Source organism: Talaromyces proteolyticus (genome assembly GCF_021365285.1).
Source record: "Talaromyces proteolyticus strain PMI_201 chromosome Unknown BGW36scaffold_3, whole genome shotgun sequence".
Taxonomy (NCBI): Eukaryota; Fungi; Ascomycota; class Eurotiomycetes; order Eurotiales; family Trichocomaceae; genus Talaromyces; species Talaromyces proteolyticus.
In genome coordinates, this window is record NW_025764279.1 from 2,521,634 (window position 1) to 2,535,193 (window position 13,560).

General features: G+C 47.0%; 6 protein-coding genes across 6 annotated transcripts; 3 read left to right on the forward strand and 3 right to left on the reverse strand.

The window, feature by feature from the left end:
• Window positions 1–834: 834 nt before the first annotated feature.
• Window positions 835–2,656, forward strand: BGW36DRAFT_395067 (putative secretory lipase; the record flags this gene model as incomplete). The annotated part of the gene is made up of 3 exons (XM_046217992.1): window positions 835–864; window positions 886–2,081; window positions 2,590–2,656. 3 exons carry the CDS (start codon window positions 835–837, stop codon window positions 2,654–2,656), a joined length of 1,293 nt encoding a protein of 430 aa, XP_046075800.1.
• Window positions 2,657–3,386: 730 nt separating this feature from the next.
• Window positions 3,387–4,660, forward strand: BGW36DRAFT_405208 (S-adenosyl-L-methionine-dependent methyltransferase). The gene is made up of 2 exons (XM_046218958.1): window positions 3,387–3,637; window positions 3,720–4,660. The coding sequence occupies exons 1-2, from the start codon at window positions 3,550–3,552 to the stop codon at window positions 4,550–4,552; spliced, it is 921 nt and encodes a 306-aa protein (XP_046075801.1). The 5' UTR covers window positions 3,387–3,549; the 3' UTR covers window positions 4,553–4,660.
• A 1-nt stretch (window position 4,661) lies between these two features.
• Window positions 4,662–6,676, reverse strand: BGW36DRAFT_372839 (uncharacterized protein). The gene is made up of 2 exons (XM_046215518.1): window positions 5,504–6,676; window positions 4,662–5,449 (listed from the first exon to the last, which is right to left on the reverse strand). Exons 1-2 carry the CDS (start codon window positions 6,592–6,594, stop codon window positions 4,786–4,788), a joined length of 1,755 nt encoding a protein of 584 aa, XP_046075802.1. The 5' UTR covers window positions 6,595–6,676; the 3' UTR covers window positions 4,662–4,785.
• Window positions 6,677–7,385: 709 nt separating this feature from the next.
• BGW36DRAFT_395069 (SH3 domain-containing protein) lies at window positions 7,386–9,000 on the forward strand (the record flags this gene model as incomplete). Its single annotated transcript, XM_046217993.1, has 4 exons — window positions 7,386–7,496; window positions 7,573–7,890; window positions 7,952–8,068; window positions 8,140–9,000. 4 exons carry the CDS (start codon window positions 7,386–7,388, stop codon window positions 8,998–9,000), a joined length of 1,407 nt encoding a protein of 468 aa, XP_046075803.1.
• Window positions 9,001–9,491: 491 nt separating this feature from the next.
• BGW36DRAFT_290785 (uncharacterized protein) lies at window positions 9,492–12,271 on the reverse strand (the record flags this gene model as incomplete). The annotated part of the gene is made up of 2 exons (XM_046210788.1): window positions 9,492–11,223; window positions 11,283–12,271. The coding sequence occupies 2 exons, from the start codon at window positions 12,269–12,271 to the stop codon at window positions 9,492–9,494; spliced, it is 2,721 nt and encodes a 906-aa protein (XP_046075804.1).
• A 493-nt stretch (window positions 12,272–12,764) lies between these two features.
• BGW36DRAFT_356551 (uncharacterized protein) lies at window positions 12,765–13,419 on the reverse strand (the record flags this gene model as incomplete). The annotated part of the gene is made up of 2 exons (XM_046213784.1): window positions 12,765–13,280; window positions 13,360–13,419. 2 exons carry the CDS (start codon window positions 13,417–13,419, stop codon window positions 12,765–12,767), a joined length of 576 nt encoding a protein of 191 aa, XP_046075805.1.
• Window positions 13,420–13,560: the final 141 nt, after the last annotated feature.

Sequence of the window (13,560 nt, forward strand, 5' to 3'; positions counted from 1 at the left end):
GACCGTGCATCCCATACCGTTACTATTAGCCTTATTAGGTTCGCTAGAACGCAATGCAGCCATTTTTCTAACCTAAATACTAGCCGTGCCACCCTGCCCTCAAAGCGGAACAGGTAGATGATTCTCGACCCTTTTTAATCTAATACTTTGGACTAGCGCGAAAGCTTAATTTACGATATCCAAATGTCCTCAATATCGACCTACTTCCTTCATGTCTTTCTCGTAGCCCGCCCCTATCGGCACAAGCGACGTTGGAAAACTTCGATATCGGCCTGGGGCTAGTGTAGGCTACCATCCGATAATAATCAAGTAATGGCGCTAAAAATGATGTAGGATGGAAGCGTTTCTTAATATTCAGGGGGAGTTAATTAGAAGTCGAGGTTCAACTCTTGAAGTTCGTGCGAGGTGGGTATTATCTGGGGTGCGAACCTTACATTTCATCAGCCTGCGTGTGATCTTACCAGATCCGGCGTTGCAGTTTTCATCCAACTGTGATGCCTTCGAGTAACAAACTATATTACCCTACCCTTCCATATTATTTGAATTAGCGGTTGATCTCTGCAGCTTTCATATGCCCTAATAGTAGTTTAAAATCCTCGGCTTTAACGTAGCCCTATTGCAGAGTATGAAACTAGTGCTTGTGCCTATACAGGATTGGTAGTATCATGAGCATGTGTTGGCTATATACCTCGGAGTGTATATCTCCTATATTGTCGTTGAATGAAATATATCAATCAATAAACTTGAATGAGCTTTCTGAGAATTGATTAGTTCCCAACATCACTGAAGACACATAGTTGATATTAGTTAATGCTTGATTAGTTATTTTGCCAAATGTTTCACCTCAAATTGTTATTCCTTTGTGTTTACTTGTTCCTTCATCAGAGAGTCACTGCTTCACCAGCAGCCAACTCTTCTGGTTCTCCTATCTTGCCAGCTGACGACCCATTCTACACACCCCCGCCTGGCTTTCAAAATGAACACCCGGGAACTATCCTTCGCAATAGATCGGTTCCTTACCCTCTAGCAGCTTTCGGCGCGGTCCCCGTTAATGTCTCTGCGGCGTACCAAATCCTCTATCGTTCTACTGATACGTTTGGGAATGCGATTGCCATTGTATCAACAATTCTAGTTCCATACAATGCGAGTAACACGAAGTTACTCTCATATCAGGTGGCTGAGGATGCTGCTAATCCAAGCTGCTGTCCATCATATGTATTTCAGCAAGGCTCTCAGACAGGAGGTGTCTTTGGCACTATTGTTACGGAACTGGAGTTAACGCTTATCCAAAGTGCCCTGAACTATGGTTGGTATGTGACGGTTCCTGATTTTTTGGGCCCTAAATCAGCATTTCTTGCAAATATTTTAGCGGGATATGCAGTCTTAGATGGAATACGTGCGACCCTAGCATCGTCCGACTTCACACAGCTTGCGGCAGACCCGACGATCACGATGTGGGGCTACTCAGGGGGAAGCATGTCTACAGAATTTGCTGCAGAGCTCCAGCTTACTTACGCACCTGAGTTAAAAATTGCTGGAGCAGCATTGGGTGGAACGATCCCAAACATTTTAACGGTTTTATACACTATCAACAAAGGTGCATTTGCAGGTTTGATTGCAACTGGTGTTGTAGGGCTTGGAAATGAATATCCTGATATAGCTTCACTAATTGCATCGGAAATTCTGCCCAACAAAACTGGTGTCATTCAGCAAATAGGTACTTGGTGTCTAGGAGCAGTTGTTGTTGATTTTGCATTCCAAGACATATTTTCGTTTGTCAAAGATCCCAACATCTTTAATAGCACAACTGTTACAAAGATCTTAGACGCAAACAATCCGGGACATCATACACCTCAGATTCCTTTAATGGTCTATAAATCTGCCACTGATGAGATAAGCCCTGTGGCAGACACCGACAAACTGATCCAATCATATTGCAATGACGGAGCTTCAGTCGATTATAGGAGAGAGGGTTTAGATCATCTATCGTTGATGTTTACGGGTGCATCAGACGCATTGAACTGGCTTAAGGACCGGTTAAACGGAGTTCCAGCCCAGCAGGGGTGTACCAATACCACTAGGTGAATCATTTCTGCAATATTACATATTTATGATGGAACTGTCACGTATATTATCGCTTAGGTGGTTTATATAGCTGATTGCACCTTCCCAGCCTTTCAAATCTTCTTTTCCCAGACAACACACTCTCCAGCAATATTCTTTGAAGAAAGTTGTATGATATTTTCCAATAATCATTATAACATATTCTTGATACTTTTACGGAGCAATTTGCCGAATTACAGGGTCTATTCCTGAAGCCCTTATTGGTAACAAGAAAGGCAACCAATGAGATGTCTGATAATTCGCATACGTTGAAAAATCGCAAGGCACAGGACGCGCTAAAGGCCAAGAGTAAAATTCATGACCAACGTGACAGACTCCAATAAATGAGAGTCATTAGCTCAATCGTGCTGAAAACAAGGAGCTTAAAACCTCCTCCACATAGCGAAATATCAATGTCGAAAAGAAGAAACTAGAACAGTAATTCAAGAAGAAATGACTAGACGATGGGTATTATCATTTAATCAGGTTTAGCAGCCCTACCCAACCTCTAGGCTATGAAGTTTTCGTTTTAGTGGGCACCATGACACTCTAGGTCTCCTCTCTCCTATCCATGTCCCTCTTTCCCAGGCTTGGCGCCCGCTGCACTGTCTCCATACTCTGGGCCTAATCAAACGTATGAAATCCTTCGCAGGGTCTAACCGGATGCGAGGCCGCTCTCATCGCCCGTTGAGAGATATGGCCAACAGGGCGATCTATCCAACGGCATAGAGGTCGTGCGGTCTTTATACTTGGCACTTTTTTGTAGAAGACATAGAGCTACATAGACAGTCTGTTGCATGTTGCTGACCCATAACTTCCATAGATTGCCTATTAGAACTTAATAAGATCTCGACCCCTGAACCGCCAGCGATATTGAATGAAATTTGTTTAGAAACGTCATATCCAATTTCAAACAGATTTGTGACGCACTATCTGCTAAATCACACATTGCGTCAAGTCGCTAACCCATCGCCCTCAATTGTTGTTACTAGCAAATGAAAACCCGACGTCGATGATTCAAATATATAGTTTCAATGGAATATTACTTCATATTTTTCAGCGAAGTGAAGTAAATCCAAGCCGATTGATGATTAGAGGGAGATGGGCAAAAATAGTCAAAATACAGGTACACTGGTATTTTACCCGTTATTGTGATACCGTTCATACAGTCTTATTACAGTATTTTTTAAACCAATGAAATGTGGCCTGGTCCCGACAAGTGGGTGTGTATATAACCATACTTGTACCAAATATCTTTCTTAGTTTTCTTTGCACCTTTTGAAATGCTTACTGTCCAAGCATACATGTGATTGACCTTCAAAAAAAATTTTCCCAACTGCTCTGAAGGACTGACAAACACACTAAATTACTTGTCCGCCGCCCCTCTATCCCGGCACTATCAATCGCTTAGTATTGGAAGCAAACCCTCTGGCCATACTCGACGAGATGACTGAGCCAGATGCTCCGCCGACGTTCCAGGACCGTATCCTAGGTCTTATCCAGCCTGGCATTCTACTTCCTTGGGCACTCAAACGTAAACACTCCAACCCACTCTAAGTTGAACCCATACATGTAACATCCAAGATATAAGACTAACCGTGTTGATTTACCAAAAGACTATGCCATCGTGGTATATGAGACAATCTTCTACCGCAGACAACCACTTGCGCCTCTTCTCCGCTCCAAGGAGATTCGCGATGAGGCCTTCAGTCGATTTTGGGTCGAGTTCTCCGTGCCTCCCAACGAGGATGACACGCAGGCAGTCCCAGATATAAGCACGCTGACCGGCTCAGCCGCCTTGATCCCACCATTGCTCGCCAAAGCGCGGGGTGTTGTCCTAGACATGGGGCCGGGAACGGGCTCACAAATGCCGTATTTTGCTGCTCAGCCATCGCCTAATAACAACATCTCTGCGATTTACGGTGCTGAGCCATGCGTCGGCCTGCACGCTGAATTGCGTCGACGAGCCACAATTAATGGTCTCGATGGGAAATACCACATCGTGCCGGCTAGCGCCGAGAAAGCGGAATTGCTTAGTGCTCTGCAGAAACAGGGCGTCCAGACTGACAATGCAGGAGGTGAACCCGGTCAGATTTTCGACACGATTGTCTGTATTCGAGTTCTCTGCTCCGTGCCCAATCCGGAACGGACAATTGCTGATTTATATTCTCTTTTGCGTTCGGGGGGACAGATAATTGTTGTTGAGCATGTTGTTAATCCATTTCCGTGGCAGAAAGGTGCGAGTGCTATTGCGAGGGTTTCGCAGCTTCTGTTTACCCTCCTGGGATGGAGCTACTTTGTGGGGGATTGCCGGCTTGATAGGGACACTATGTCTTATTTATGTAAGGCGGCAGATCAGGATGGAGGGTGGGGAAAGGTTGAGCTGGAACAGAGGTTTTTATGGTCAGCTATGCCTTATATAGCCGGAACTCTGACGAAGAGACTGTAGATGTATGCATGGATATAGGTTATTCATACGAGCTTCAATGCTGTTTGTTTTGTATATGTCCTTGATTTGGCGTACCTTCTATTACGTGATAGTTTGGTGTTATAAGGCATGTTCAATTCCATTTATTTCTACAAGTGAATATCTATATACCTATAAATCCAGTGGCAAAGCCTTCGTATAGAGTACATCATAAATCGTTATCGTTGATGCTGTGGTTAGGTCACCATCAATTTTCAAGGCTTCTGCCGCCCCGGTGGCCACCAGTCAAAGAAGTCTAATGCTTCCGCAGTCCAGGGTCCCTTTTCGGAATCTTCATGATTTGACTCGCTTATAGGAGGTCGTTCTGTGGCTACTGGAAGCGATGGCCCATGATTATGATTAAGTTCGTTCCACAGCGCCGTCGTGTCAGAGTAGGATTTACGGAATGCTTTGGGTTCTTTCCTCCTGCGAGCAAAGCCTTGCTTTTCCGCCACTGATGGTTCAGATATTCCTACCATGGGATCTGAGACCATCGGATGAGATTCAAGAAGCATAGAAGATAAATCAGAGTGACTTCTTGTTATATTATGTTTTGTATGAGTGGGACCAGAATCCCGTTGTTGAATATGTATCTGCAACGAGGTTGGTGGGTTGAGATCATCTTTTAGTTCTATACCAGCAGAAGATGCGGCAGAACCGTGAATTGCTGTATGAGAAGGAACTCGGTAGAGTGCCCTTGTTCGTGTTGATTGAGAAGTTTCTTTCTTGGACAGGATGCTATCTGGCATTAAGGCATTCTCTTCCCTGGTATTGCCGAACGACTCCTCCTCATTAATCTCCTCGAGGACTGCAAGAGTCGAAGCTGAGATATCACAATCAGTGTGTGACCCTGGTAGTAATGTCCCAGAAACGAATGGACTGTGGTATTTTCGTCAATGTATGCCAATTCACTTTCGAGAGATGTGTACTGACTTGGAGCCCGCCTGTGCTGATTCGACAGTCCTATTGTTTGAAGCCTTCGAGGTATGAGCCTTATACATGAGTTTCGGACGGGGCTTTTCAATGCTCATGCGTAGTGGGTTTAGACGGGTTTGAGGTTTATTTGTTTCGAGTCTGCTCTTGGCAACTTGCACTTCTGTTTTCTCCAAGGATAAAGGAGTGCGTAAAGGAGCTTCTCCTAGTATCGACTTTGACTGGTTCCGTGCCAAGTCTCGTGCTGGCACAGGACTATTGACTTGTTTTTGTGCTTTAGCAACATGATCATTGGAGCGTGGCCTAGAGGTTGCATTTGCAGAAACATGGGAGCTGTTATGTCGTTTGTCTGGCTGTCGCGGTTCACTGGACACCACAGGTTCCGTCAATATGGTCCCGGTTAAGTGTGTCTGTGAAGTAGAATTTCCTAGTTCGATTATTTCAGGGAAGCCTCGGATTTGCCGCTGAGAACCCTTTTCTTCTGAAACAACTGGAGGCGATTGTTTCGATCGCTTGGCTGGGCGAGGGCGTTCTTCTTGCTCTTGGGGTTTATGGTTTGTTTTTGTTGGATGACGTTGTTCATACGGTGACTGGATGGCAGCTACACGGCCAGTAGACGGCCGTTTGATTCCCAGGAGGTCATTGAGGGATCTGGGTGGCCCGGTCCGCGCAGGTACCGCAGTTCGAGAAGACAGAGGGAGTGTTGATGGGGGTGCCAATGGGGTGCTCTGTTGTGGAGATTCCTGGCTGGCTTTGCGCTTCTCGAACAACGCAGAAATATCGGCCTGCGTTCTTTCCATGCATTCGCTAACCTGTATCAGAACACCCTTATCCAGCTCCAATTCATCGCCGTCCTGGATCTCGTTGCTGTCTCGCCAATGGTGGTCGCCTATGAAATTGCCCGCGTCGTCGTACACCATGGCACGTTTATTGAAGGTGTGAAATTTGAGATAGCCATCCTGCCAGCGCTTTGCCTTCCGCCTGACGTCGTGGGTGTACAGGCAGCGGAATTTAATGACGGGGGCCGTGTTCTGGCTCGCAGGCACACTGCTAGTAGTTCCGCGGGGAAGCGACAACGGTGGCCGAGACATGTCAGCTCGCCGAGAGCTTCATTATCCTGGACGTGGATTGCTAGCTGGAGTGGTGACGGCCTTGAAGCCTGGAAGGCGAAAGCGTGAAGCTGTGAAGCTGTGAAGCGGTGTTGCGGGGAACAAGCAGGCCCGGAACGGCTTAGCTCCGTACGTCTATTACTGTATGATTACTAACATCACATATGCCTCTCCTCTACGTTAATACTGTGTACTCATATATTCGTGTAACTGGGCATTTGGTGAAACCCACTTAATATGAATATTAATGGAAGCGGAAGGCTGAAACACGCGTGGGTCCAGGACCTCGTCATATGCTGGTTCACAGCCCCGACGCAGAAAAGCAGATCCGGTATGTTGATTTGATGGTTCTGGCCAGTCCAGTAACTGACACCAGTTGGAATGGCATAAGAACAGCTCCGTTCCTTCGTCTCCCATTGCTCCTGATCTGACAACTTGCTATTTCTTGTATTTTCTGGCACACTTTATTAAAAATTATATTTTATTTATTCTTTTTAATTGTGATTATTTGTATTCTGCACCTCGCATTCTCCCTCGTCGCTCAACCCGTTCTGCGCCCGCACCTGTCGCCGCCTCGCCCCCCCGCCGCGATGCCTCCTGCGTAACCCTTCGCTTGCTTTTTGTGAACTGACATTACCCTCATGATCGGTCCGATTTCAGTCTTGTCTGCAGTTCTCGCCCCTACTACAAAAGACTAACAGAGGAGGAGCAGGGGAAACCACCTATTTTCCATCACAATAAAATCGAGTGCTCGAAGCTCCAACTCGCCCACCATGCAGTCTGTGCACAGGCAGTTTGGCAAGTTCATGAAAAGATCAGCGGACGACAGCCAAGTCTCGGTCTTGCTGAAGGATTTTGACGAGGCGGATAAGCTCTTGGCCAAGGTAGCGACGACCTGCCCTCCTCAGCCTTGTGAAGCTCAGCTGGGAGAATGATGGTTGCTAATGTGCTCCTGCGTAGATCATCGAGTCAACGAAAGCGTGGCGTGACGCATGGGTATCGATATTGACGTACCAAGGCAGACTGGTCAATGAGTTTGAAGTTTTATATGCACCGATTGTCGGATCGTCGGATACATCCAATACTCGACCAAGTGTCGCAACACCACCAGCCATCCTGGCGAGGACCAACCGCCTTAATGAAGAGTACGAGTCGCTTCGGACGGACTTGTTGGAAGAGGTCAATGCCGTTGATAGTCGAATGATCCAGCCAGCTCAGCGGGCGAAGGAGCTAATCGCACCTTTGAAGAAAACAATAAAGAAACGAGAAGACAAGAAAGTTAGTAGCCTTTGTTCGTTCACAAGGTTAAGAGAATGTAATTGTTGACGTACATACTCAGTTGGATTTCGAACACTACCAAAACCGAGTCGACAATTCTCTAAAGAAGGCCAAACGTTCAGACCGTGACAATGCTGCTTTGGCCAAAGCTGAGATAGACTTGTCGCGGGCAAAAGAGGTATGCTTTCGTTCCAACCCATGAGGACACCACCTTTGCTCCGGACTAACCACTATTTGCGATGGGTTCAGGAGTATAACGCCGCCGATGAGAATCTGCGACAGCGCCTGCCACCGCTGATCGCCGCCGTGTTTTCCCTCCTACCACATATTCTTGATTCGCAGATCAACATCCAGTATACCCTCCTAGCTAATTACTACACAGTCCTTCACACCTACTCGGAGGAAGAACAATTTCCGTCTCCTCCACCGGCCATGGAGCAGGTAATTCAAGACTGGAAAGGTCAATTCCTGCCCGTTCAACAGGAAGCCGAAGGCTTCGCATGCATTGCCAATGGGAAAGCAATACGCACCAGCGACGACCGTCGCAGTGGGAGTCATAGCAATGGGATTGGCGCACGACGTCCAAGCAACAATCGACAGCTCTCGGCATCATCATCAGCAACGTCACCGAATCGAGGTATTCCTCCACCAGCACCAAACCTGGATACCAAACCGCGAATGGGGGACTACCTGTCGACTTCCCCATCGCCAAACCCAACTCATCTCAGCCCGCCTTCCCCAGACTACTCCTCCTCCATTCCTCAGACTTCTTCTATTGCTGGTGGAAACGCACCAGCAGGTCCTCGAGGTGACTACTTCAGCCGCGAAAGACAGCCATCGTCATCATCAAACGTGACAACACCGGGCGGTTGTCTTGGGTCAATTGCGAAAAAGAAACCGCCTCCACCCCCTCCACCGCGTGCACCTTCGGCAACTCGTGCAGTATACGTGACGGCACTATACGATTTCGGGGGCCAAGGACAGGGCGACCTAGTCTTCCGAGAGGGAGATCGTATCCGTGTTATCAAGAAAACAGATAGCACGGACGACTGGTGGGAAGGTGAGCTCCATGGTATTAAAGGCAGTTTCCCGGCAAATTATTGTCAGTAAAACCAACCAAACGCTCGAAACATTTTACGTATAATACACACACATATCTGCATATCGATGGAGGACTTGGAAATCACGAAATACTGCAAATTCTCACTGGATCGGGAATAGTCATTATTAGGCCGATTCCTCGGCATACTATTTATTAAAAACATTAAACGATTATATACTTTCCTATTCAAAATGGTTCATTCTCGATAATACGATACGTGTCGCTTCAAAGCCAAGCTTGGAATATTAAGAATGAACCGAAAATCCAACTCAGTACAGTGAAATAGGAACTGTGCAGTGAATATGGCAGTTTATGATAAACGGCTTGAACGAATGTATGAATATCAAGTGATTTGATTAATAGTTACAGCACCTAGTCATTGGTCCAAGTACTGTTATAGTAGAGATGTATGCTTGTATGTCGTACACCATAGAGAGAATATAAAAACGACAAGTGAACGAGAATAAACCGCAATAAAATACCTAACGGGTCTCAATTCTCATATGAAGGCTGGGGAAGGGGTATCTCTTTCAGCGTTGTTCTCCCGGCCACGACGGCTGTCTAAAAACAAATCCACCATGCGCTTGCTATCTATAGTTGAGTGTAGCCCCGTCAGATCAGAAAGTCTCACCACAGATTTGCCTTTTCTGTTGACACTCGGTGATCTCTCATTTTCTTTGTTGCCTAATGTGTCGTCTGGGCCCTCTCTAACCGACCGAAATTGTACTGTTTTCGCACCTTTCTGGTCATCGACCTGTCGCATTGTGCATCGTTCGTCGGGACTACGGTTGATCCTAGCTTCGCGTGCTGTCCTAATAGCCAAACTGCGATTCGAGGAGTTTGCAATATCAACGAGTCTTTTTGATCTTACAGTACGAAAGGTTTCTCCGGGTGGATCTCGAATATCTTGCTGATGAGGGATGTTGTTATTTTCAGAGACTGCGCAAAGATCCTTTGCACAACTATTCACAGCAGATCGACCTGTCGTTCTGAGGGATGCCACTGACTGTCTGCTGAGTGGGCGGGAGAAATTACTCTGTTCCAAAGGCTTCGTTTCTGTTGTAGACGCTGTTGGGCGAAGATCTCGCAACGTGTACAATTTCCGAAGCTCGCTGAGAGAAGTTCTTGGTTGGGTCATTTCGTTATATTCTATAAGTCGATCACGAGTTGGAGGACTGATTAGGATTGGTTCTTCGTCACACTCGGCATCCTCTCGATGATGGTCTCTTGGCACTGGCTGACAGATCAGTTTAGGAGCATCAAAAACGGTGATATTGTTCATTTGAGTGTCCATCCAGTTCTTCCACTCTGCACTGTTTTTCGAGCGAATACCCATCCCAGAAGACCCGTGTTTCTTGGGAGATCTGTACGGAACCTGGCTGTCAAAAATGGTTGCTATACCTGACTGCCCAGGGGTTTCGTATTCATGACAAAGATCCTCGTGATTTATAGCTTGGCCACTTGGAGTTCTTGAATAAACACTTGGGGAAGTCGAGACACACCTTGTAGTTTGTCTTATAATCACGCTAGTAGCGTCATCATCAGAGTAATCATTTTCGCGTATTGAATTCATTGCCATCCTATATGGACTTGGTGTTTTAGGTTTGTGTGATGCAGTCGAAGGGAAAAAGAGTGAGTCCGGTTCTTTGAGAGGGGCCTTTGAAGGGTTCCTTGATACTGATTTACCCTTTGCAATGAATCTGTTGGCGTCCAGGTAGTGAGAATACCCAGATATATGACTTTGCGAGCTTTCCGGACGAGAATCAATCTGAAGAGATGTTTGAGCATTTTTCATTGACATGTCACTTGCCATTGGCCGAATGCCACGGCCCTCTCGTGAAGGTTGAACAGAGGATGAACGTTCTGTGATGGTAGGATAACCTCTCACGGCACCAGCCGATAATACCGTCTCCCCATTTTTGGATGATGATTCACCGATGTGTTTCATTAAAGCGGAGTAAATTCGTTGCGAGTCGATCTGCTTGCTCTGTGGGTATGCAACACGTTCCGATCTACGAAATTCAGGCATTTCAAACTGTTGGCCACTCATAGCATCCACACCTTCTTCGATGGTTGAAAGGTGGTTGCGACTCGGCGCATGTCTAGTCTTCACGGTATTTCCTGCAGTCGAATTCGTCCAACTAGTGACTCGAGAGGCTGACGTGTCGATACTTTCAAGACTTTGTCTGGAACGAAGCGTTGGTGGTGATGCTCCGTCAAAAGTGGAAAGACTGTAGTCATTCAAAATGAGCGTAGGTAAAGAAAATAACCCAGCAATGTCACTGCTCACCTATCAAAAGCAATACTTTCACTGTAGGGCGATCCAAATGAACGGTCTTCTGATAGCTGATCATCAGAAGAGCCTGGTATTCCAAAGACCCTTTTCAACCTTTTTTTGATATTAATTGAGAAAGCTCGAGCTTTCTTGTGGACGCCATTACTGTCGCTGACAGGAACTGCATCATCATCGGGACTCATCTCTCGCATCGCCCTAACTGTGGGCCTCAGGGATTTTTGCGATAAACGGTTTTCCTTTGATGGTAATAATGGATGCTTTCGAGGCATAGCTTCTTTCACAGACTCCTCAGACAACTGCACACGATTGGACATGGCATAATGACTTTTCGCTCGCCGGATCGTACTTGAGGCCCCATTGAAAAATGACAACGAGTGACGAAGAGATTTGGGCTTATCGACTGCAATTTCGGAGTTCCTTTTCAGTAAGGAAGGTTCTATATTTGACATCTCATTCGAAGGAACAGCTCCGCCGCGAGGGCTTCTCATCGATCTCGTCGAGAACATGGACCGGGCCTTGCGAAGTCGGCGATAGGATGATGGAGCAAAAAGTTCCTCATTTCCAAAGCCCTGAAACTCGCGAATTGCGTAGTCATCATCTGGCAAGCATTGCTCAAAGATGCCATCAGTCTCATGTTCGATTGATGGAAGAGTAGGAGATACAGCGGTGTCAGTATAGTTCTTATTCCCTCCTTCCCTGACAAAACGGATGCTAGGACTATGGCGAGGGGTTCTACTAGCAGTTGGCACGGTGGTCGCCACAGTCATCGAGGCGATATCTCCCCTATAAGGCTTTCTCTCCTCGTATGATGCATGAGCGGTCCTACCCTTTGCCTGAGCCATGGCGAGTGACGCAGCAGTGGTGGCATGATGGCGAGCGATTTGAGGATCCAGAGCCTCTGGCGTAGAGACAGTTGAACGACGCTTCCGGACTGATGGGGTGGACTTGCTGCGTCTCATTCGACTCCCAGATTCAGAAGGCATAATGAAGGTGGGTGCTTATGAGGTAAAGCAATCATACATAGTACATGCTACCAGTGGATGAAATGAAATCGAACACGATGCAATATGGGTAAGAAGCAAGACAGCCACTGAATGGAATCAGGAGTGAATCAAGCTGAAATTCTAGGGGGAGCTGTGGCGGTTATGCCCGGAAGGAGCCCTGCGAGCAGCTGCCCAGCCGACCAAGCGCGCCTTCCATGACCTTGCTGGAGAGACAGTGGGAGAATAATTCATTGCGCCATTACTATATACCCAGCACAAAACGTATTATCAAACACCATATAGGCGAGGAGATTAAAGACAGGTGATTGTACAGATGAAGTGGAGGTTGCGGATAGTATAAAGAAACAAGAAGGAGCCCAAACAAGCCTTCGCCTAGCCATCTTGCGAGAAACCGGTTTTCGAAAGCGCCAGACATAATCAATCAGCTCTTATCGTCATGGTCATTATTTATTCCAACTAGAAGCCCGAAGACTTAAGCCCCGTCACCCCACAGGCCGACTATCGCCATGGAGAGCGCGGCGCCAGAGAACCAGAAGCGAGTCGACTGCAGGCGGCGTTCTCGGTCCATATCTCGCTCGACGCTCTCGCCATTGAAATCAGAGTCAGTCTCCACCACGACTAGATCTTCGTCTTTCTTCGATGGCGAAGACGAAGGCGACTGCTTCCGCACACTCAAGTATGGGAAATCAATGTCTTCAACAACACTGCGGGCCCAGCCGCCTAGACCGAGAGACCGGTTGAACCAGAAATCAACACCCAAAGTGCTGACAGTCGAAGTCAAGCATACCCAGAGTAAATAAGGATGCTTCTTGCGCTTGGGCACGACGAGCCAGGCGAAGAAGAGACAAGAAGTTGCTAGATTCGACAAGCGAATGGCATGTTTTCGAGATAGGCGTTTGACGTCTTTCAAGGGTCGTGTAGCATGCGACGCAGTGGGGAGCGCTTTCAAGGCTGGGATAGTGATGAATGCAGTCGAGTAAGACACGCCCTACATCGCGTATTAGCTTCAGCACAAGCAAGGACTATCGTCAAGAAGCTTCAACGAGGTGGGTTGAGAAGCTACTTACGGTGAGCAGCCCCAGGGAAACGGTGCCGATAAATTTGGTAATGGTAATAGGGCACGGCATATTGATGACAATCTGCGTCTACTATCGCACTGGAACGATATGCGGCGATGAAATGCCCGCCGTCTGTATTCAACCTCGTGTCGTAGAGGAAACGATCGAATGGTGACGTCGCGGCAGAAGCCCAGGGACTGCCTAATTGCC

Bases quoted from the DNA above. Each gene is read 5' to 3' on its own strand.
- BGW36DRAFT_405208 (XM_046218958.1), top strand. From the start codon at position 3,550: ATGACTGAGCCAGATGCTCCGCCGACGTTCCAGGACCGTATCCTAGGT. The intron at 3,638-3,719 runs GTAAACACTCCA...ATTTACCAAAAG, and splicing joins ACTTCCTTGGGCACTCAAAC to ACTATGCCATCGTGGTATAT.
- BGW36DRAFT_372839 (XM_046215518.1), bottom strand. From the start codon at position 6,594: ATGTCTCGGCCACCGTTGTCGCTTCCCCGCGGAACTACTAGCAGTGTG. The intron at 5,450-5,503 runs GTCAGTACACAT...AAAATACCACAG, and splicing joins TCAGCACAGGCGGGCTCCAA to TCCATTCGTTTCTGGGACAT.